Genomic DNA, 25,008 nt, shown 5'->3' with positions numbered 1-25,008 from the left:
AGGGGGCTTCTGGGAATCCCTCTACCGGCTTGAACACGGCCCATTGCCCTGTTCTTGGTTGGATTGTTACCCTAAGTTACTAGGGGAATCCAGACATGGACCCTTTTCTCACTGTTCTTAGAGACGCACAGCTGTGCCTCACTGATGAGGCCCGACTAGGCCAAAACACGTATCTGGGGTTGCTGTTGGCACTCTTGCTCTAGGAGAATTGCCTAGCATGTCAGTGCTGGACTGCCCCTGGGCAGGACAAAGACTGATATGCAGGAATATTTCTCCTCTGTGAAAGGGACAGTGAACTAAAGACTTGGTTGAGACTCTCCCGGGTGCCATCCATCAGAGAACAGGTCCATGGGCCGTGTTCGTGCCGGTAGAGGGACTCCCAGAACCCCCTTTGTTTTCCTGAGTGGAACCATCCTGTCCCGAATCCCTCTGGGTGTGTCTCAGAGAGTCTGGAGGACCAGACCAGCTGAAGTTACTGATCTACCACACCAAACTGGTCACACCACCATCACCGCACCTTGAATGAGAGGGAAGATAGCGGCACTGGCTTTTGTGCTCCTCCCACAACCGGAACACTTGCTTGCACTTCCACCAGCTCTGTGTTTCTTCGTGCCCTAGCTACACAGGTCACTCGCTAGACCTGAAGCCAGTGCTCGATGGCGGGACCCCGACTGGAAACACTGGTGAGTCACACGCCAACTCTGATCAAGGGTTACAACCACAGCTGGGCCCAGCTAAATCCTCTAATGGCTGCCTCACCAATCTGCACATCGACGCCCCCAAGATAACCACCTCTGATGACCTTTGCCCACCGATTTGAACCGCTGGAGCATCACGCATCAACCCCTCCCAACGGCTAGAATACCGACATGGCTTGGCCCAACTGCAAAGATATCCTGGGACCGCCCGACCAGAATTGCTGAGAGCCCCCTTTTGACTGCACAGAGCAACTGCATTTGCCCCTACTCCACATCCGCTTGTTGCGTTTGCCCACACAATCCAAAGGTACCCAAACTGTGCCTGATCCTCTCACATCTAGGTTCAACATCAGGTTTGACATCCGTTAGCTCACCAAGAACCAAAACCAGGTACTGTTGACCCCAAACTGCCCCCTTGGTCCACTGGGACACTAGAGACTAGTTAGGTCACCTCAGCACCTTCTTTCACCTAAAACCTATCCTTTTCTACTACGACAGTATTCACGCTTATAGTGCTACTTTCTTCAGTCTGTTGCATTTTCTCTGCCTTTTCACAGGAGCGGGTTTTACACAGTGTTTTCTATTTAGTCATCTTGCAGATGGTCTGTTTATTAAAGTATATCTAGTTTTATAGACCCTTAATTGGACATTCCCTTTATTTTGGACTATGTGAGACAGGCATGGTATCAAGAGACGACACAGACAAGTGAAACACAGTTTGAAACCCTTTATTCTCAATGGTCATTATGGTATAACACCTAACTTGCCCTAACTCTAGGGTGGGAATGTTTCGTAAAGGAAAGCAAACTAAGGGAAGCCTAAGTCTGTCAGTCCAAAACAAAATACTGTCTGTGTCGAAACCTATGCCTGCCCTCACTTCTATAGGTAAACAGGTGCCTCAAAGTAAAGCTAATGGGCCTCATTACGAGGTTGGCGGTAGCCATGGTGCTATTAGCACCATGGCTGCCCCCTTACCGCATTCTGGGTCCGGGTTCTCGGAATAGGGACTTAGCGGGTCATTCCAACCTTGGAGGACCCGGTAAGTCCCCATTCTGAGAACCATTCCCCATTCCCATTCGAGTCCCCAAAGGGCTCAATGGGAATGGGGATGGAGCTAATAACGGGCCCGCTCCTAGCGGGCCCGTTATTAGCTCCCTGGTCCCTTAACGGCTCCCGCTAAGCGACCTTGTAAAGCAGGCGGTAAGGGGTTAAGGCAACAGCACCCTTACCGTTGCCGTTAACCCCTTACCGCCGACTTCGTAATGTGCCAATGGAGCTCTTCCATAGCCCCCTTCCCCAAGTTCAAGGCACTCAGGTAATGTTCAAAGTAACGTTAGCATGACAGTAGAGCTCCTCTGAAGCTCACTTCCCCAAGTTCAAGGCACTCTGTTTTAGAAAGTTCTACAGGCTCTCGTGATTTACTTGGTAACTCAGATTGGCTTGACAAAAGTTCTCAGTACCTGTTTCTTCTCATGATGTACCTCTGCAACTGGTCTCTTAGGCTTCCCTCGCCCAATCCAGACCCCCTTGATTGTTCTCCAACTCACAAATGTTCAACTGGTGCAAAGTTGCCTCCTGGTAAGTACCAAACTTTAATTTAAACATGTTACTCTTCCATTGGTTCCTGGTGGGACTCCCTTCCCCACTCTAAACCAAGTCCCTTTGGTTTGTAGCCTCATTAATTCCTGCAGCTCTCTTTCACAGCTAAGGCTTCCCTGGTCATGGTGCAGTTGTCAGAACGCACGATCCACTCAATACAGGTCGCACAACCAGGTGCCTTATTTTGTCTGAGCTTTCCTGTTCTTTTGGTGGGGTCTCTGCAGCCCTCCTGGATCAGTCTCCTGCCTTTTTGCCACCTCAATGATTTATAGTGGGGTCTCTACGGCCAGCCTGGATCAATCTACCCCCTGGTGGCCACCCCAATGCTTGCTCAGCACTCTCTGCTTTGTTTCCTTACTTTTCCATCAACTTTGGTCATTTTGCTCCCTTTTGTTCCTTGCACAGAACCCCTTTTAAGAACCCCTATTTTCCTTGGCTTTCAGCTCTGCACGCAGTTTCCCTTTATTAAGAAGAGCTTCCTGTTCAGCTACCGAGTCTTTCAGCAATGTATACTCATGCATGCAACCACTCTGTTACTTTGTGTCAGCAGAATCCTCTTTGTCAGTTTAACCCGACACGTCTTGCAGTATACGCGGTCGAGACATTAATTTGTATCTTGTTCAAACACACCAGGCTTTCGCATTGCTTGCCTCTCTGGTTGTGTTTCCTTCCTTTGTCTAACACTGTACTTGTAGTCTGAGGGCAGGATCTTCCCACCTGCCCCTCAGACACTCCTGGGTCTTTGATTCGGCCCAGGGAACAAGCACTTGGTGTTCACATAAAAAAGGGATTACCACACCTCCCAGCTCCCTTTTCCAGACCTTTTCTCGCAACTGAAGTGTCAGGCTTCCGGCCACGCTGTTATAGGGCGCTCCCTCATTCAAGCCCTCCGTGTCTCTGCGTCCTGGATTTCTGCAGCTGGTCCTGGGCAGCCACGACTTCACAGCCCTCCTCCTAACTCGTTCTAACCACTGTGTGCTTGGGTGCTTTTTACACTGTCCTGAATACCTGACAGGCTGCAGGTGTACATGGTTAATGTCAATTGCCTTACCTTGCCTGGCCTTGTTAGTGGGACATCGAAAATGAAGAGGTCGATGTGCCTTGATCTGCATCTTCTTCTTCTTCTAAGTACTATAATGGTGTTTCTCATAGGATGTCTGTCCTCCTCTTGGCTTCCTCTTCTTCGCCACAGTACTTAATTGGTGTTTGGGCAAAAGAGGAGATTGTACCTGAATACATCGTATGAAGGCTGAGGGGGAGCTGGGTAGGCCAGGGGGATACCATGTCTCACCCTCCGGTATTCCCTCCCCAATCCCTGAGGGCCGTCCAACCAGGTGATTCTCCCTCGCTTGCCCACCTCCAGGATCGGGGTCCAAAAGTCATAGCCCTCCCTTGTCCACATTTGCCAAAGATCCCCGGGGAGTAGGTTGGGAAAAGACCCTTAGATTTTTTGTAACTGTTATGCTTTCCTGTTTGGGTTGCTACTGAATGACAAACACACCCCTCTTCAGAGCATAGCCTTCCCTCGGCCCACATTACCTTAAAAGGAGAAAGAGCTATATCTCTTAACTGTGCCTGTTTTACCTTTATAATTGTGTTGGCTCTTGGTTTGTAGCAGTGTGAGGGCTGAGTGGGCATTTCCATCCCTACTCAACCTTGCACTCATTCAGAGCAAAGTCTGATTCATTGCAGTAACACTATGGAAAAGGCGCTCTTTGTATGTGTTTTAAAAGCATATGGTTAGATAGATGTGTGGCATGACATCAATGGGCACAGTGATTTTCCTGACAGCATTTGGAGGTGATACTCTGGGAGTGCTCTTATCATGGAAACAAGATACAGGAAGTGATGCTTGAGTCTTCCCTTCCTTGGAGCAAGATAAACAGAGGCTCTACTTAGGGTTTCTTCTTGTCAACATCCCCTAGATAACTTACCAGGGTCTGCCAAGTGCAAGAAGGTTGAACTTGAATGACCCTGTTTCTTGGCACACTTATTCTCAGGGTGAAGCTGTGCGCCAAATGGTGGAAGCTGGGCTGCTGATGTGCTGACTGAGTCATCTCTGTGTGCTTCCGGAGAACCTGTTTTTTCAATCATTAGCATGGGTGAATTCACTGGTAGGCAGCACAGGTTGTCATAATCTGAAATCCCCCACTTGGATTCTGCATTTAACTTTACCAGTTTGGATCAGACAATAATGCCTCTTAAACTTGTCTACCTCCAGTCAAATGGTCTTGCAAATGTCATGAAGCGGCTTGGAGACTCAGGTCCTGATTCTGAGGTGCATGCAAAAAAAGGAAAATGTTCTTCCATGGCGAATGAACACTTTCCCTAAAAGCACCACATTTTGTTAAAGTGATAATGTGGCGGCCTAGCATCAAAGCTACAACTTCTGCATGTGCCTGATTTACTGCTTGACAACAGCCTAATCAACCATGAGCATTGCAGGGCAGGCACTGCAGAGGGATTCTGCTTTCAAAATCCCATTTAGCATGCCAAAGCAAGGAGTTAAAATATGGCACCAGTGAGGTGCCGTTAAACTCTACTACACACCTCAAGAAAGAAAAAAAAAATTGATGTTTGCATTCAACTCTGAATCGTGCCCCTGAAAGTGATAAAGAGAGTGTTAATTTGGACCATCACTTAGCAGCCGTCTTTGTCTGCAAATGGAGTCAAGGAAGCCACTAAAGGTGCTGCGGTGATATTTATCTCAGTTCATCAATTTAAGGGGCATCCTGGAATCCAGATGGGTGGCAGTTGTTGATGACGTAGGTCTGTCGGACGGATGTTAGAAATGTCTCTCGTCTGTATGTGGCTCCTTTAAGGCACCCTACCTTCTTTATTCTCTAAAGGGAAAAACATTTACAGAGGCTTTCTGAAAAGGTACGAGTTCACCGGGACATGGTGGCTAGATTTTACCAAAGGCGTTCCAGAGAATGAAGCAAGCAATCTATGGTCTTAGCCTCTGAAACCCACAAAGTAAATACCTGAAACGCCACATATCTCAATGGATAGAGCACCGTTCTCCCATTCTAGAGGTGAGGACTATAGCCCCAAGCCAAACTGAGTCCCGGCTCTGACTATGATTATGGTGGATTCCTTTGCGTGACCATGAGGAAAAGACTCAAGCCCTGTCTGAAGATGAGCATCCGCTGGGCGAGGTCTACTAACACTCTGTTCTCTTGGCACAATCCGCACGCACCATGCAACCAAACTTTGAATCTGGATCTAGGGTAAACAGACTCTCATTTTCTCTGTGATGAATAATGCAAAAATAATTCACCGCCCTCCTGAGAGTTACGGAAGAATAGCTCAGGGGCAACGCGCTCGTCTTGGAAGCAAGATGATGCAGAGCAACACAGGTTCGATCTCCGGGTCCTGCTTAGAAACCTCTGGGTATTAAGTGTATTATAAATAACCAATTATAATAATATAATAATAATTAATAAGAAGCTCTTGAGGAATGACAAGCTTGGATAATCATGTATGCGGTACCACACTGATGTGTGCCAAAATCTCTGATCTCCCCATGTACTGGATAGATTTGTCATATTTCGTCATCAAAACTAGCTCTTCTTTGTTCAAAGGACCAATGGCGTGCCCTAGTCCTGGGGGTAGGTCTCTGCATTCTTCTCCTTACTTTGTACAGATTGGGAAAGGATCCGGATCTGCCTAGACGCTGTTATGGATCTTTTAGGGACGCCTGTCTCTTCGGGTCTAAGCGAGTCTGCCATATTGACGGCCTCATCTTATTTTAATGCTTTTGGTATCAAGCAACAAACCCAGGGTGAATGTGGCCCCTTATCTTAGAATACAGGGGCTCCATGTCTACCATGTGGGAACTTCCGGCTCGTTTGGGATTCCTCCAAACAGGTGTGATAGACTTCAGCATGCAGCGGAGGTTTCACTTACCACGGGCAAATCAACCAACTAGAAGCCGCCCTTCTGATGGCTTCTGCATGGCTAACATGGATTGTCACCTACTTGGCGGCTGGCATACTTTAGCTTTGTCTACTCAAGGGCGGACATACTTTCTTTGTCCGTGACACCCAGAGTTTCAAGGGAAGCCTTGCAGTCCATTTACCCAAGGTCAGCTTCGTATAGTTCAGGGCCAGGTTTCTGAACCTCGCACCAAGGACGAATATGCTCGTCCTTTTTGCATAGACTTGCATAATAGCCTGGCAGTTAAGGGTTTAATGAATCAAGGCTATTCTTGCCAGTTTTCACATTCAATACAGCAGCCACTCTTATGCACAGCATGAAAAGTACAGTCCTCTGCAAACTTGTATTCTAGGTGCAGGGTGTTCACTCCTACACGGCTCACTCAGAAGTGCTCCACATCTGAGCGGCCTCACTCAGTACACATATGTGGGAATAATGGACATTTTTCTACCTTGTAGTATCTGTTGTGTGCATCTTCAGAGGATCTTGGGACTCCATCTCTTCTGGCCATGGCCAGGTTGCCAAACTGGACCATCCCAAAGGCTTAGGCTTCCCTTCCACTGATCGCGGCCCTCATGCGGCAGGCCGGTGGAGCAACCACTCTCAGTTTCGCGAAGCCGCGTTACACTCAGACATCATGAATTGGCCCAATAAATGCCAGCAGAAGGATTGGATGTTCTATTTCTCTTCCTAAATCGCTGGGCCTAGAAGCTTCGTTAGTGAGCATCTTCCTTCTTGCCCATCTGTGGTTGTCAGTGGTAACTTGGGCTATTATTAACATCTCTAGTAATCCCTCTACCAGGATTATTTCCTTAGAAGTGGACACATGCCCATCTAGAATGGCCTGAGGTAAGCTTGGTTATGGGTGGAGTGGGCAGTTTGCACACATAAAGGGTCTAGTACCATGGAAATGGTCTCTGTTCTGCAGACTGAGCAAACACATCAAGGACACAGGGTTTCAAGTGGACCTGCCTGTGGCCATAGAAGCTCAATGGAATACAGATGGCTGTACATCCTGTACGGCTAACCTCTTAGTGTAACAGTCTATGGGGGCATTACCCCAAACAGCCTGGGTTGGGATTCATTGTTATCTTTTGCTCTTTCTCTTGTTCATGAAGTATGTGAGCCTATGCCATCTGTAGATCTGGCATGCTGCAGGCCATCAGTGATCTGCAGGCCTCGCCATCTTCTGACCCTTTCTCAAACTTCCTCACTCATCAGTCCCTCTCCTGAATGTATGCTCCCAGGACTACATGAGCATAGAAATAAGTTTGCCAATAGTGTTTCCGCTAAGCTGTCTGACACGCAGACAACCTTTAACCTTATGGATGTTTGTTGTCTTCTTTAGTGTTTCCTCAACAGGGGGTTGTTCGTTACATATTGGAGCGACAATCCCATTTCCTCCATAGACCCACCCTCTGACCATGCTGTGACTTGGCCATCCATCAAGCCTGACCATGTGCAATTCTAAAAAGGACTGGCGGGCGCAGCCTGAGGGGGCATCACGGTGGGGTGTCCACACATGCACACTGGCTTCACTTCAATACAATTCAGGGTTTCTGTTGTGTGAAATGCTCTGGCCTCATTCTGCCTGGATCGCATATCTCACAAGAATGGAGGAAGCATGGATGAAAGGGGACTATGGACTGGGGGTTCAGTATATAACTAAGGTGAGTATTCTTTCTTTAGGCAGGGACTTCCTTTAGCAGAAAACCTTCAGAATCTGGGATTAATTTTGGAATCGACTTGCGCCTCAACTGTTAGATTTATTCTCTTCTTAAGTGCTCCTTTTGCAAGCTCCACCAGTTGTAGTGCAACCTACCTTTTAACCCTTCCAAACTTCACCATCTGATGGTGAGATCTTATTAATGCTTAGGTGGACCATGCTAATGTACGCTGTTTCTCCCTATATGTGAATTACTATGAGCGAGCAGCAACCTGTAGGAGTCCAAAGTAGGGGATTCTAACACCTTGCCTCAGACATGCGCGTATGCCAACCCCAGGGGACGTAATGATTGACCCTCCCGTGCAGGCCTAGATCAGGCTGTGAAGGGAATGGGCCCTCTCTTACTGGAAGGTCAACTCTGGTGACCGCACTTCACTCTTGTGTCCCGTTGAAATAACCAGTCAGAGCCTTATTTCATTTTGGTGCAAGGCATGGCCTTCTTTATGTAAACAAACAGTATAAAAATCAGGCCCTCGGAATGCCTGAGCAATTGAACATGAAGGGGCCCCTATGTGCAACACTATAGTTTAGTTATTGCTGACTGGGTACATAAGTGTCTGCCTTCGTTTTCCTCTGGTACTGAAACATCAAATAACATTAAGTGAGTCACCTGGGCGCAAGTTGAATCACATTTGACAGATAAATTCATAAATAATCTTCAGTGAGTCACCTGGGCGCAAGTTGCATTACGTTTGATAGATAAATACATCAATAACCTTCTGTGGGTCACCTGGGCACAGGTTGGATTACGTGTGATAGATACATGCATAAATCACCTTCCGTGGGTCACATGGGCGCAAGTTAAATCACATTTGATAGCTAAATACCTAAATCTTAACCATGCCAGTCTCCTGGCATTTCGGTAGCTGCAGATTACCACACAATCTCCCTCAGATTCGGTCACAGACCACGGCAACACCTTTGTCGCAAACCTGGAGATACCTCATTCGTTACCCCCTCTCTTCACCCTGGACTAGGGAATCAGTGCACAACTGCACACTCCTTATTTTATGAACACCGCCCAATATTAGATGCGGAAAGGAGGGCGGATCAAACCGGCACCAGGCCTGTCCATACACAAACAGACCCACCGGGTTTCAAATTACACTGCCACCAGACAAACCCTCTCAAATCGACCTGACCTTCCTCCTCTGCCACTTGTTTTGTTTTCTCTTCTCTAAGGTGCACTATTCCTCTTGCCAGGATGGGAACACTTCCCAGAGAGCCGACTGCGTAACCAACTGTCCAGTGCTATGAAGGAAACCACAAGAATACTCAGGTAGCAAAAGAAAACCAATGGGAGTCGCGTTAGGGGCCAACCGACCGAACTGGGTAGTAATCACCTCAGCAACACTTACCCAGCGCGACCCTGTGCACCCAAGCCTCAGCGGGTCCCTAGGGCCACCATAAGCCCCCACCTCTGTCACACAGAAATGAGGCAGAGAGAGACACCCAAAAACACACGTGTGCTAGATAAAGAGCTTGAGCTGCCTTGTGGGTTCCTTCCCCAGTTTTGGGTTTACTTTCCCACTCCTACCTCGGTAGCCACCCCGACGAGGGGATAAATGAGGCCTGAACCGGTTCCTCACAGCCACGCTGGTTTCGGGGAACCAAAACACCAGCCGCCGGCCCAGTGAACGGACTGATGAATGGGACGTTCTTGCTCTTGCTTCTTCGGGGAAAGCGATGCTGCCTTCCCAGTTCCCTCGTCTCTCCCTCTCAAGTTCTCCCAGGCCTCTCCTGTCCACGCTTCCCTCAGGGCTCTTAAGCTCCCTGGGGAACTTCCACTACAGTTCACCAGCAGGAGAGCTCCAGCTGCCACTGAGGTGGAATCTCATCACGGCACGGCCCGCTCCTCCTGCTGGTGGATCATACCATGTCAGCCAGAACATACGCCTGGCACAAAGAGCGCAAAACCAAATGACAGGAAGACATATTATCACGCAATTGAACACAACATGCCCGACAAAATGACACCATGCTCATTCATACACACAAACCCACAATAAATGTGAGTTTACACTCACCCTCTGCTCCTTTGAAAACCTTGTCCCTAAGGGTTTATCAGCTACAGAGGTGCATACAATATAATTTGACAATTTTAGATTGCATAACATATGTCACATTCCACCATTGTTTAGTACAACAGATTGGTTCATTTGAATTTGCCTCTGTATATGTAGTGTGAACAGGAAAGCCCCTTCTGATAATTTCAGTTTGGGCCCCAGGGGCATCGTAGCTCATCATTCTAACTGGCCTGACCTCTCGGTGAGATCGGCGGAGCCCCTCATGTTCCTCCGAGGAATCATCACAAACAGTCAGTTTCTTGAGGGGCAAAACACCTAAGTCAGTTGGCCTGTCCATATTCACAGAATTTGGCGTAGATATGCATTTCTCCTGGGTTGGTAAGACGATGTCGGTGTGCCTAACCGGTGATAAATCCTCTATGTTCTCAGCTTGTCCCGAGGGACCAGAAAGTGTATCTTCACTTTCATGCCAGTAGGCTTTGACTTTGCCTTCAGACCCTTTATCCCCTTCTTCTTCTTCCTGACTGGACTGAATGTCTGCAGGCCTTTGATCTATGTCAATGGTGGAGGGCTTTCTGCCTTTGGCACTTTCCTTCTCTCCCGAGTTAGAGGCTACAGACGACACTGTCCTTGAGCCTGCAGAGGGTCGGCCTTCCCCGTCGATCGACTTCTGCAAATGAGTCCTGGTGCTCCTCTCTCTAGGGGAAAGAGGAACTTCGGCAGCAGTCAGATCCATTTCTACACCATCCCCAATGGGTGGGCAGGGTTCCGGTGGAGGGTCTTCACATCCCTTGGGGTGCCTTCCCATCTCAGTCTGAACACCGGCAGCCCTGTCTACTGTCACTCAATCAGTTATGACTGCGATTCCCAATGGTCCCCCAGCTTCTTTCTGCCTCTCTTCCCTACACTGCGGATGAGCACCCGATCACCGGGTTCTAGGTTGAGGAACCAGATCTTATCATCATATCTTTTCTTGTTTTGTTGTGCATTCAGTTCGGCAGCGGCTTGCGCTAGTTGGAAAGCTTGAGACAACTGGTCTTGAAGGTCCTTCACATACTTGCGATATTTTCTACACCTGTGCCATCAGAGGAGACCCCAAAACCTAAATCTATGGGTAGCCTGGCATCCCTCCTGAACATCAACTGACACAAAGTGGACCTGCTGCTGTCCTTCTTTGTGCAGTTGTAGGCATGCACTAGGGTGGACACATGTTGGCTCCACCTCAGAGTTCCCAGCATACCCAACAATGTGCGGTTGAAGCGTTCTGCTTGTGCATCCCCTTGTGGATGGTAGGGGGATGTCCTGGTTTTATTTACCCCAATCAGCTGCATGAGTTTGTTGATGAGCTTGGATTCAAAATCTCACCCTTAATCTGAATGTAGGCAAGCAGGCCAGCCATTGTGCACAAAAAATGTGTTCCAGAGCACTTTCGCTTTGGTCGTTGCTTTCTGATCTCTGGTGGGGTATGCTTGAGCATATCGGGTAAAATGGTCGGTCACTACCAAGATGTTCTGAATCCCTCTGTTTTCAATTTCAAGGCTCAGGAAGTCCACACAAACTAAGTCCATGGGTCCAGAGCTCTGTAGATGTTGAAGTACTACGGCTGGCGGACTGAAGGTTTTCCGGGCAATGCATTGGGCACAAGTGCAGTAATACTCTTCTACTTCTGGGCCTAGGTGTGGCCAGTAAAAGCAGCTTTGTGCTAAATGTATTGTCCGTTCAGTTCCCAGATATCTATGTTGGTCATGGAGGGTGCACAGGGCCAGTGCCCGTAACGAGCCTCGCAGCACAAGACACCCTTGGATTTGACTCTCTTTGTACAGCACTCCTCCCTTTATTACTAGCGATTTTCATTCTTTGCGATAGATCTGGTGATTGGGCAGATTGAGGCTGCGTGATGGTCCGGCTGCGCCATTCTCCTTTCCTTGCAGCACTTTGCTTATTTCCCAGTCTTGCAATTGTTTTTGTCTCAGGTCTGTCTGGTACAGGTGCGGGGGTTCCGGAGCCATTAGACTGGTGGCATTGCAATAGCTCACAGGAACCCCTTTCACGGCCCCCCCTAGGCAATCGGTAAAACGTGCTGATTCAGTGGACAGACCAGTATCTTTCCTGAAAAAGGCTATCATTGTGGCTGCAGAGGCCATCTCAATAGGTTGGGACTTGGAGCTGTTGTATGTGTGGGGTCTTCGGGACAGTGGATCTGCATCTTTGTTATTAACTCCAGGGTGATATTCCAAACAGAAGTTGTGCATGCTGACAACCATCGATGACCAGTAGCATCAAATTTGGCGGACTTAAAGATGTATGTCAGTGGATTGTTGTCCGTCCTCACTGTGAACGTAGCTATGTACAAATAGTCATGCAGTTTTTTTCAGACACTGCTCACTTTAGGGCCAACAACTCCAGCTTGTGGGTAGAGTAGTTCATTTCGGAGGGGCTCTGTCATATGCTTGAGAAAGCCACTGGTCGGATGGTTCCCTGCTGTTCTTAGTAGAGTACTGCACCCAGCCCATCAAAGCTGGCATCCACGTGTAAGATGTAAGGCAGGTGGGGGTCAGCATACGCCAGGATCAGTGATTCACTTAGAGTTCTTTTTAGCTGAGCAAAGGCACGCTCACACTGTTCACTCAATCGCAGGCCGAAGTTCTCCTTGGAATGGTACTGAGTTTTGGACTCTGTATAATCCTTCATCAATTCATTGAGGGATCGAGCTTTGTTGGCAAATCTTGGCACGAACCTGCAGTGATAATTTCAAAACCCCAGGAAACTCCTCATCTCTTGCAGATTCCGCGAACCCGGCCAAGCCTCGAGGGCTACCATCTTGGCGGGATCTACATGCGCTCCTTCAGCCGACACCACATGGCCAATGTACTTTACACTAGTGCGGCAAAACCTACATTTTTCTATGGATACTTTCAGTCCCTGCTGCTGTAGATGATCCAAAACCTTCAGTAACCTTTCATGATGTTCTTCCAGGGTCCTCCCAAACACAATCACGTCATCAAGGTAGACTAGTAGCTCAAGTAAGTTCATATCACCAACCATTCTCTCCATCAAGCGCTGAAATGTGGCGGGAGCTCCCGATATTCCCAGGGGCATTCTAGTGAACTGATAAAACCCCAAGGGGCAGATGAATGCAGTCTTCTCCCTATCCTATGGTAAGATTGGAATTTGATAATATCCACTTCGGAAGTCTAAAACGGAAAACACTTGCTCCGAACCAGACAGTCAAGAGCCTCATCCCCTCGGAGGGTAGTGCATTGGTCTGGCACCGTTGTGTTGTTTAGTCTCCTGTAGTCAATGGACAGGCGTACGTCACGGTTCTTCTTTCGTGCCACCATGATAGGTGACGCATAAGGGCTCCTCGACACTCATGGATTATACCGGCCTGTAGTAGTTCTTCCAGATGATGTCGACCTCTCCTGAAAGGGGGTGGCATTGTTCAGCCGGATGTGATTCTTCACTCCCTTGGCCTCTCCAAAGTCCCAATCACTGGTTGAAAACACATTGGGCCTCAGGGACAGTTGGTCTCGTAGATGATCTTTCTCGCGTTCTGACAACGGGGAGTCTCCAAAATTTATCTTTCCCACATCCAAAAGAGGATTCACGCCTCGGATACTGGCTGCCTGTGCCACTGAGTCAGCATTGTGAAGCTGTGCTATTGTCCGCCCCCCCTGGCAGATGCACAGTATTGTTGGTAATATTAGTGATAGGGACTTTAATGTGTGTTACTCCTTGGTCAGCAGCACTGACCAACGTGCGTTGGACCATCAGACCTCCAGGCAGTTCCTCACCTTCCGGCGCCCCCATTACTAACCTCCTATATCGGCGTGGTCCTTGGATTTGTACCTTGCCAGGCACCATTATTGTCTGACCAGGCAGGATGTCTAGTTGACTGTGATTGGTGGTGGTCACATCTCCCACATGTCCAACAGGTTGATCCGACGGCTCTCGGCTTTTCTTGAGGTAGGCTTGTTGGCAAGCGGTATGCATCGTCAAAGATTGAGCAAACTGAGGGCCTGCCATCTCCATGCACATCCTGGCTAGAGTGCCAAATAGGGTGGAGTTGGTGCCCATGGCCAGGAGTACATTCGGATTCAAGTTCTTGGTGGTGCACACTAATGCAAGAGCAGTGAAAGTTGTGTTTACTCCAGCCACCTCTTGGGCTAAGTGGATCTTCACCCAGATGTACCCCAGGTAGCGGCAGGCCGCATCTCTGACTTCCATCAGGTTTAGCCCCTCTAGCGGTTCTAAGGGCAGGTGGAACATGTATTGCTGATAGTAAGGCTCATACACAATGGTGATCTCAGAGCCACTGTCCAACAAGGCTGTGGTTCTTCGCCGTTCAAGATCAACGGGGACGGTCATCCTGGGTCCAATGAGGCCTGCAGGAATGCCTCGGGATGGACAGGCTTGACTTTGAAGTTTGTGGCAGGTTGCAGGTGCCCCTTTCTTGGAGTTACAAAGCTCATGGACTAGGCAGATATGGTCAGCTCTGGGACCCTCCTGAGCCTTAATGTGGTGCTTGGTAGTTGGTAAGTTAGAGTCCGGTGTCCTGGTAGGGAAACGAGAGTTGACGGCCGTGGAGCTTACTCCTGTGGTTGAGGTGCTAACTGCTCGTCCACTACAACCTCCTGTGCTTTCCCGACAGTGCTCGGGCTGGAGTCGGTTTCAGTGCATTAAATCGAGCTGTCACTCGGTCATAGTATTGGTCTTGGTCACATAGACGAGTGGAGTGGCTGTCATCCCACATTGATGGCAAAATCACCAGGGAGATAACGGTGCAGATGATTGGGTCAAATAGCCTCGAGGCGCTTGAGCTTGTCGAAAAACCTGGTGATCTCTTTTACGTGATGGAGGAAACACATCTCTGCCTCACTGGTGATTTGCATCAGGACTCTCTCTCATTAGCATCTGAGTCTGTAGCTTCCTTCCCAGTTGTTGCAGCTCCTCAATCTACTTCTGATGTGAAATTGCATTGCTGGGTGCTGAGATCTTGGCTTGGACAGGGTTGCTCTGAACATTGACCTCACCTATTTCTTTCTTCAGTGCTCTTATGGACCTTAGTAGGTCTTCATAGGACAGAGGGGTGTCCAATTTCTCTCCCAGTCTCAGTTTTAAAATGGGGATGGCGGTTTCCTTGGCCCCTCTAAGTACCTGCTTCAAACGACACAGGTTTATTTGAGAAATCTCTACACCGCTTCTATGGTGGGCCAGGTGCAGAATTTGCTCAATTCTCATTAGGAAATCCGATAGTTTCTCTCCCAATTTCAGGGAGGTGGTATGGAACCTCATCATTAAGTCTTCCACCGGTTTGGTTGTGCCAAAGGCACCTTCCAGGGGGCCCATCACTTGCGAGGAAGTTGGATCAAGGCTAGGGTGCAAAGGGGCTGAACCGTCTATAGTGCAGGTCCTCGCAATGCCTCTATCACGTGTCTCCTCTTCTCTTGATCTGTCACTTTCCAATCTTTTAGCATCAGCTGTGTGAGGTCGGCCCATAATTCATATCCCTCTTCTCCTTTGGGAACAGGTTTCTCACCTGAAAAAGGGCGTAAGCGGGTGTACGCTCCATGTTCACTAATCAAGGGTGACAGGAACTGTCTTTCCATCGTTACTCTAACTGCTTCAGCCACCAACGCAGCAATGACTATGGCATCTTTGGTGGGGGTTGCAGCTTCAGGGTGCTGAGGTATTCCGGGCCAAACGCCAGTTTCCAGACCGGGCAGGTGATCAACGGTTCTCCGTCTTGGATCTCAGTGGGCAGGGTTTTACCTGTAAGTGTAACTCCACCATAACATATCATATAACACTTGGTACCTTGACCAGGGATATGACCCACACTTTTCACTTTACCCATTATGGGCTCCAATGGACCAGACATGGCCTAATGCTTCATCTGTGGTAATGTGACGGGGGACCTTCCCTACTACCAAACAGGCCTCTGGACTAAGCCCTTCAGCTTGTACCCAGTGCAGCACATATTCCTGCGCCATGGTTCTTTTTGGTTCTTCTTCTGCCACAAATGTTTCTATTAGTGGAATACTGCTAATGTATTAACCAGCTTCTCCGATCCCCAGAGTTCTCTCTCTCCCTCAGTAAATGCCCCCCTCAGATCTCAGCAGTGCCTCCAAAATGTGTAAGCTGCTTCCCCCTATATGTGAATTACTATGAGCGAGCAGCAACCTGTAGGAGTCCTAAGTACAGGATTCTGACACATTACCGCGCACATGTACGTATGCCAACCCCAGGGGACGTAATGATTGACCCTCCCGTGCAGGCCTAGGTCATGCCTCTGAAGCCGCTGGCAGCCGTGTCAGGTGAATGGGCCCTCTCTTACTGGAAGGTCAACTCTGGTGACCGCCCTTTACTCGTGTGCCCCGGTGGAGATAACCTGTCAGAGTCTTATTTCATTCTGGCGCAAGGCATGACCTTCTTTATGTAAACAAACGGTATAAAAATCAGGCCCTCGGAATGCCTGAGCAATTGAACATGAATCCGACTGAAAACTGCATCACTTACCTACCAATGTCTGAACAATGCCGTGCCCCACTACCTCATTGAGAGATTCAAGAGAAAATCCTCTAGCAGGCCCACTAGATCAGCCATCACAAACAGTTTTATGGTCCCACGATTCAAACTTTCGACATTCGGGGGAAGCAGCTTCCCAGTCAAAGCATCTCAGCTTTGGGACTCCTTACCCCCATCCGTGAGAGCCGACCAAATATATCCCAACTTCAGACAGAATCTTATCAACTGGCTTAAAGACAATGACCTTTAATGTAAATGTTGCTCATCACACATGCACTGTAATTAGTTCTCTGATTACGCTCTTGAAACCTTTGCTCCCTCTGTATAGTTGCTACTATACTCAGTATTTATGTACCTACTACTAACTGTACATTTTATGATTGTATATCCTCACGTATATATTTGTGTAGCCTAAGCTAAAAGTTTTCTTGCATCTCCTGCACACCTGATACCCTTGGGTCAGGCGCGCATTACAAATTAATAAACAAACAAACATGAAGGGGCCCCTATGTGCAACACTATAGTTTAGCTATTGCTGACTGGGTACATAAGTATCTGTCTTCGTTTTCCTCTGGTACTGAAAAATCAAATAACAATAACTGGTCACCTGGGCACAAGTTGAATCACATTTGATAGATACATGCATAAGTAACCTTCCGTGGGTCACATGGGCACAAGGTAAATCACATTTGATAGCTAAATACCTAAATATTAACCATGCCAGTCTCCCAATCTCCCTCAGATTCGGTCACAGACCACGCCACCAATTTTGTCGCAAACCTGGAGATACCTTATCCAATAGCCCTTCTCTTCACCCTGGACTAGGAGATCAGTACACAACTGCACACTCCTTATTTTACGAACACCGCCCAATATTAGAGGCTGAAAGGTGGGCGGATCAAACTGGCACCAGGCCTGTCCATACACAAACAGACCCACCTGGTTTCAAATTACACTGCCACCGGACAAACCCTCTCGAATCACCCTGACCCTCCTCCTCTGGGTTTTCTTTTCTTTTCCGTAAGGTGCCCTATTCCTCCTGCAGGGATGGGAACACATCCCACAGAGCCGTCTGCGTAACCAGCTGTCCTGTGCTATGAAGGAAACCACAAGAATATTCAGGTGCAAAAGAATACCAATGGGAGTCATGATAGGGGCCCCACCGAACGAACTGGGTGGTAATCACCTCAGCAACACTTTCCCAGTGAGACCCTGTGTCCCCAGGCCTCAGCGGGTCTCTAAGGCCACCATAAGCCCCCACCTCTGTCACACTGAAATGAGGCAGGGAGAGACACCCAAATACACACGTGTGCTAGATAAACAGCTTGAGCTGCCTTGCGGGTTTCCGCCCCAGTTTTGGGTTTACCTTCCCACTCCTACCTCGGCGGCCATCACGACGAGGGGGAAAATGAGGCCTGAACCGGTCCCTCACAGCTGCACCAGCTTCGTGGGACCAAAACACCAGCTGAACTTTCTACGGTCTCCAACACCAGCACAGCTCAAGCCCTCGACCCGGTTGAGGGGAGAGCGAGTGGCCGGCCCAGAGAACGGACTGCTGAATGGGACGTTCCTGCTCTGGCTTCTTCTGGGAAAGCGATGCTGCCTTCCCAATTCCCTTTTCTCCCCCTCTCGCGTTCTCCCGGTCCTTTCCTGCTTGCGCATCCCTCAGGGCTCTTAAGCTCCCCGGGGACCTTCACTACAGTTCCCCGGCAGGGTAGCTCCTGCTGATGGATTATCAGAGGGGGAGCGGGCCGAGCCGTGAGGAAATTCCACCTCAGCGGCAGCTGGAGCTACCCTGCCAGTGAACTGTAGTGGAAATTCCCATGACCGCCAGAACTTACGCCTGGCGTAAAGAGCGCAATACCAAATGACAGGAAGACATATCGCGCAACGGAACACAACACAACGGATGCCCGACAAAATGACACCATGCACATTCATACACACAAACCCACAATAAATGTAGTTTTAAACTAACATTTAAGTAGGGGTGGCTGGCTCCCAGATCCAATGGTTGCAGAGAGTACAAAATCCAGCAGGTCGCCTCATCCTTCAATTGAAAAGAAGATCTCCTTTTAGACAGATTCAGTGCCAATTGGACTGTCTCGCAGTTCATAGTTGCATTCTCTTCAAGATGTACTGTCTCTGGCCTCACCTATTCCTTCATTTAAGTCAAAGGAAAAAGGAGTCATCGAATGGCAATGGAGAATGTTTTCAGGCCAGACTCAAATCCCCTGCAATGCTTTGCCTCCTAACAATGGTAGGACTCAGACTTGGAGGGTTTCAGACAAACTATCAGAACTCCTTTTTTCACATAATTCTGTGGTTCCTTGTGTGACAGGACGGCACAACCCTTTACCCCGAAGCACCCAGAAGGAATTGTTTGTGCTTTAAATCCTTGAATCAAATCAAATTACTGGTCAAAGGGCTGGGTCGACAGCTGTCACCCTTAGATGTAATCCTTTAATTACTCTTTGTGGTGAGAATGTTTAAAAAAGGGTGAATGGAAACCAATGTTTTTTTGCTGATACTAATGCCTTTCATAGATGGCCGCTGAGCAGTGACATTCAGCAGATTCTCCAGAAGACACTTTGAGACACTCATAATGTAAAAAAGGAAGTGCTGGTAAACAAATGGGAAGGCAGAGGGAGAGTGCGAGGCACCTTGAGCAACAGCTGAGATTCTGAGAGCCATCGGCTTCATGAACTGTTGTGTAATACCAGCGATTATTGGCAGAAGTCGTGGATCTTGATTGGCTCTCATGATCCCACTTCGGGTTCCAAAGTAGCATTAGCACTGCCATTGTGTTATCGACAGCGGCACGGCCATTCAGTTTCTCACAACAGATGATATCTAGCATGCGCTATTGACTGTGAATCCCTTCAATAATCCTCATTATTTACCCTGACTTGACTTTTGGGACCCAGAAGGCCTATTCCATAGGCAGTTTCATTTCTTCCTCCACCACATCTGCTGATTGTGAGTGTTTTAATTGAACTGTGTGGAATGAAAGGTGTTCAGAGCAGTCCAATATCAGTATTTACAGACTGCTTTCTGAGAAATCTGCCTAACCCATAGCTTCTTCACTTAAAAAGGGGCCAAGCATATACTTTTTCTTTTCTATTTTAGTTACCTCGCTCACTTCGAAGATGATTGATTTGGAGACTAATTTGATCAAGGTGCCAGGTGAGTGCAATATTAATCTTTGTATTTTGGTTATCTTCTGACAGATCCCCTCTTCTGAAGTTTATTCTGGCCAGATAAATATAGACATAAAATGAGTGAGGGTTACAGAGGAGTTCCACTGGCTGCTGCTTATATGACCATGTGTTTAAATTCCAGGAACACTCAGATAAGGGGGGAATAAGTCAAAATAATATTGGTGTAACAGTGTATTAGAGAACTAGTTTATAGGAATAAGTGTCTGTACCTTAACACTGGCTTTCTCGACATTTGCAGACTTCACCTTTTTAGTTTTGCTTATAAATTGGCACTAAAGTGACACCTGCAAGCCAAAACAATTGCATTGGAGTACAGATGCACAAGAGATGGTATCTGAGGGAAACACCACTAGTGGGTATTCTTTGTAAACTTGCCCACCCATTGACTTCCCAAGACATGCTAAACCCTCTGGCTATTCCCACCCACCACTTGTCCCTCCTCCCTCAAAACACACTCTGCTGGAATCACTTTGAGCTAGCTAGCTCTATAACACAGTAACATCCAACTGTGTGCTTTATAGCGTCTACCTGTGTTATTTCTAAGCAGTCTTCTGAGATTTAATAACTTAATTGAGGCTGTCAATTATTAACCAAGTTTGCATTCAACCAATTGATTTATAGCTGTATATATTACTTCACATCTGCTTATTGCACTGAAGTCCTGTCAAAAGCACGCATTGGCAAAGCCAACAGGTTTTACTTGTATATATGTGCATTTGTATTGAAATTAGCATGTGCTAGGCACTGACATCAAATGCCCAGGTGCATTTGGTTTTACCAAAGCTTGTTACATGTTGTAACCTCAACTCTTTTATATAAAGTGTTTTCCCTGATTTCCTTTTTTATTGGTTTGTGTTCGACTTTATGTTTGAGTGTGTGTGTGTGTGTGTGTGTTTGCGTGTGTGTGTGTGTGTGTCTGTATGTGCTTATGTGTAATATGTGTATGCATGTTCCATGCATGGTTGTTATGTCCTGTCTTTTTGGTCCTTGTTTCATATGTGTAAGAATGGGAGGTGTGGTATGTTGTGTCTTCTTGCCTGGATCTATTTAGTGATGTCATGGTGTGATGTGATGGTGATAATGTTCCCCAAGTGCTTGGAGTGTTAGTGTGTTGTGATTTGAGTGGAGTTCAAGCCCAGGCAGATAGAACCATGTAGGCTGGGTGGTAGGTGGTGGGAGCCAGTGGGCTCAGCTCCAATCCTTCATGTTCCGGTCCTTATCAATGTCATCCTTAATAAAGGAACCTGTGTCAACCTTACGTGCTGCCTCCAGAGACAGGGGCCCTCAATACGAGTCCAGCGGTAGCCGAGCCGGTAAAACCAGCAGGCTGCCGCCAGACCCGTAGGGATTTAGCGGCTCCGGACTTGCCGGAATTACTGGGACATTACAGCCCCGGTGATCTGGTAATTCCGGAACCGCCATTCTGTAAATCCCCATTCCTGAGGAGTCCTATAGGAATCCATGGGAATGGGGAAGTGGAAAGACTGGCACCATTTTGGTAATGGTGCTGCTGTTTCCACGTCCGTCTGTGGCCGGTGGCGTTATGGCCGCCAGGTCAGACCTGCCGGGTGTAACACCACATGGCCACAGAACTCGTAGTTAGCCGGCCCAGAAAACAGTGCTGGTATGGTTTTACCGGCACCGTTAAATCCGGAACAGCTAACTTGTAATGAGGCCCATGTCTCTGTTCAATAGAGCTCCTTTCACCACGTGTTAATGTACACAGGAACACTTGCTACTTTGTTTCTCTCATCTTTCAACTTTCACAACGGACAAGCAAAACGTTCCTGTTCAGCGCACTTCTTATCCCACGCTCGCCCTTGTAATTATCATACTTCTTGCAACATTTTCTCCCTTGCACTTTTCCGCTATCATCAACCGGGTTCCCTTCTGGCTTTGAACTTACTGGTTGTGATTTCTTTAACACTTTTGTGGTCTCATAGGCTGAAGAGCAAGGGCTCCTTGCCAGCCCCTCCTGGGCAGCTTCTCCGGCCCAGGATAATGAACACACTTCCACAGACTTCACTCTGGAGAACAGCTTTGCACTTAACGCCCTTCTGGCTCCTTACTCCTTGGAGACACAGCTCCCTAACCACGCTTTTGTTAGCCCTTTTACACCATAGGCTCTCAGCGTCTCGGCCCTCCGTTCTCCACCAGCAGGTCTCGAGTTCTCTGGGCGTGCAAATTTGCCTGTGCTCTCGTACTCTGACTCATGGACCTCCTTGGGCTCCAGCTCGCTCATTCTGTTTCTCCGGTTCACTACTTTTACACACCTGTGGTGTGCTTACAGTCCTCAGGTGTGTTTATTCTGTATTCAGTGTCTGACTTCACCTGTCCTTGTTAATGGGACTTTGATAGAAATGAATAAATGCCTCTGTTTAATTTTGCTGTGTTTTAGCAGAGCAGGGAAGTTTTGCCGAAAGGAAAAGGTAACTGGCTGCGCTTCTGTAATAGGAGGGAATGTTGGGTAGGGGGTTATTGGTAAAAGAAGAGTCCCATGTCTCGCCTTCGGGCAATCCCTCCCCAATCCCAAAGGACCCTCCACCTAAGGGATCCTCCCTCGCTCGTCCACCCTCAGGGTCAGCATCTAATAGCGATGGCCCTCCCCTGGCCGCCTATGTAGAAGATCTCCCCGGAGTAGGGAGGGAAAGACGCTCAGGTTTTCCACATACTCTTCCCCTATGCGATTTGGACCAACCTGATTCACAGGGAAAGGAAGTCCATGTTGCCCTGGTCACGTCCCTTTCGATGTTCCACCGAAAAGCAGTAGGGCTGGAGGTCGAAGAACCGGCAATAGGAGAATGGTCAGTTATTAGTCTGAACTTTCGTCCTAGCAGATAATAGTTTAAATGCAGAATAGCCTATTTGATAGATAGCTAAGGCCTCTAATTCTGACAGAATAGCTCTTCTCCCTTGGAAATAGTTTCCTGCTTGTAAAAAGGATAGGATGTTCAAATCTGTGAACAGTTTGGGACAAGATGGCACCTATGCCTTTCAAAGAGGCATCCGTCTGGAAGATACATTCTTTTGAGAAGTCGGCTACCTTTAGAATTGGGCTCTGACATAGTGTTTGTTTTAAGAGGCTATAACAGGTTTCATCATTTTCTTCCCACTTGATCTTTTATGGCTCAGTGTTTTTTTAATGTATCTGTTAGTCTAGCTGTTTTTACAGAGAAGTTGGGAATAAACCTTTGATAGTATCCTATCAGTCCTAAAAAGGCCCGTAGATCTTTTTTTGTTTTTGGGGTAGGTGTTTCAAGGACTGCTCGTACTATTTTGCTGCTGGGGTTGGACACAATCTTTACATACAATGAATATTTCACAGCAGGTTTGTGCCAATTTACATTTCTGGTGATTTGCTGTTAGCCCAGCTTGCCTAAGGCTCTCATAATAGTATACAAATGATATAGATGATCCGTCCAGGTCTGATTATAGATGACTATATCATCTATGTATCCTCTGCAGAAATCTGAATAGGGTCTTAAAATTCGATCCATTAACCTTTGGAACATTGCCGGAGCACCATATCGACCGAATGGTAAAACTTTAAAGTGGGACAATCCCTTGGTTGTGGAAAAGGCGGTTTTCTCTTTGTCAGGTCCGTATAAGGAGACTTGCTAATAGCCTTTCGTAAGATCCAAAGTTGACAGGTATACAGCACTCATTAATTTCTCTATCAGGTCATCTATGCGAGGCATAGGGTAGGCATCAAAAGCTGAAAGGGAATTGACTTTTCTGTTTCTGAAGTCTATACTTCGGAAGTCAGATGACACTCAGCTCTCCTTCAAGCTGCCCTCAGCCACCTCTGCTTCTTCTCTCATACCAGACTGTCTAGCTGCAATTCAGGAATGGGTTGCCACCAATGATCTCTGCCTTAATGCCAGTAAGACTGAGATCCTCCTCATTGGGATACCCACTCCCTCCTTTCCTCTCTCTCTCTGGCAGCCCACCCTGAGTCCTCTTGCTGCTCCTTCCTGTGAGGCTAAGAACCTTGGTGTCCTCTACAACTCCATGCTCTCCTTCTCTCCTCACATCTCTGACGTCTCTAAGAAGTCAAACTATCAACTGCACCTCCTCAAAGGTATTCTTCCTTTCCTCACTTTCCTCCAGAAGCTCACTGTCTCCAGAGCTCTGGTCCTCTCTACGCTGGACTATTGCAACTGCCTCTTTCCAAATCTCTGACCAACCCTCCCAGGTCCAACTTGGGTATTTCCTTTCTTCTATCACCCTCTCTACCTGCGATGTTCCCCAAGGTTCCAGTCTCTCACCCAGGCTCTTTAACCAATACCTGGCAACTCTCGCCCACTGCATTGCCATTTTCTCCTCAAATTTCCAGCGCTATGCTGATGACACTCAACTTATCTTCAGGCTTCCCTCGCCACCCCTTCTCCTTCTCTCATCTCCGACTGCCTATCTGCCATTCAAGATTGGTGTGCCGCCAACGATCTCTGCCTGAATGCCAGCAAGACTGAGATCCTCCTCAATGACACACCCTCAATGCCCTTTCCTGTCACTCTCTGGCCGGCCTCCCTTGGCCCTCCTCCTACCCCCACCTGCGAGGCCCAGAACCTCAGGTTAATCTTTGACTCCACGCTTAACTTCGCTGCCCACATCTCTGATGTCTCAAAAAAGTCAAACTTCCTACTGCACCTCCTCAGAGGTATTTAGCCTTTCCTCTCCTTCCCTCAGAAGCTTGCTGTCTCTCGAGCCCTAAGAAATACAGAAATAAGAAACCAATGCACCAGTTGACTTCAATTTGAAGTAGCTACTATGGGAACTGGTTCTCTCAAGGCTGGAGTATTGCAACAGCCTCTTTCTAAATGTACATGGTTCTACTTTCTTCCCTTTACAACTTATCCAGAACAGGACTATGAGACTTGTCCTTGGGCGCAAGCCCAGGGATCGTATCACTCTAGCTCGGAAATCTCTTCACTGGCTCCCTGTGGCTGCAAGGATCAAGTTCAAGACCCTCGGCATTGCCCACAGGGCTTTCTGGGCTCTGGGACTTCCCTACCTCCATATTTCTCTTCCAAAACATCTTCCTTCTCGAGCTCTACGCTCATCCACCTCCAACTCTCTGAGGGCCATACACTTCTCCAAGCAGAGAGATGGGGGTAGATCTATCTCCTCACCTGAGGCCTCCCTTTGGAGCAGCGTACCTGCCTCTCAAACTTGAGCAGAACCACCTCTGGTTCCGGACGCAACTCAAGACTTTCCTTTTTGCTTCTGCTTTCTCTCCCCCTCCCCCTGCTGATGCACCTGACTACTCT

The 25,008-nt window shown here is 48.0% G+C and overlaps 1 protein-coding gene across 2 annotated transcripts in view; it reads left to right on the top strand.

Annotated features, from left to right (window-relative positions):
- LOC138447726 (hepatic lectin-like) overlaps positions 1-25,008 on the top strand; it is a 438,341-nt gene that overhangs the window by 205,972 nt on the left and 207,361 nt on the right. For both annotated transcript variants that reach the window (XM_069604027.1, XM_069604026.1), the window contains exon 6: positions 19,647-19,703. In XM_069604027.1, the coding sequence (XP_069460128.1) occupies positions 19,647-19,703 (57 nt within the window). The remainder of the gene's footprint in view (positions 1-19,646; positions 19,704-25,008) is intronic.

Source organism: Ambystoma mexicanum, chromosome 3q (genome assembly GCF_040938575.1).
Source record: "Ambystoma mexicanum isolate Mex_15411 chromosome 3q, UKY_AmexF1_1, whole genome shotgun sequence".
Taxonomy (NCBI): domain Eukaryota; kingdom Metazoa; phylum Chordata; class Amphibia; order Caudata; family Ambystomatidae; genus Ambystoma; species Ambystoma mexicanum.
Note: the sequence above shows the minus strand (reverse complement) of the source record. Positions and strands in the feature narration are given on the sequence as shown.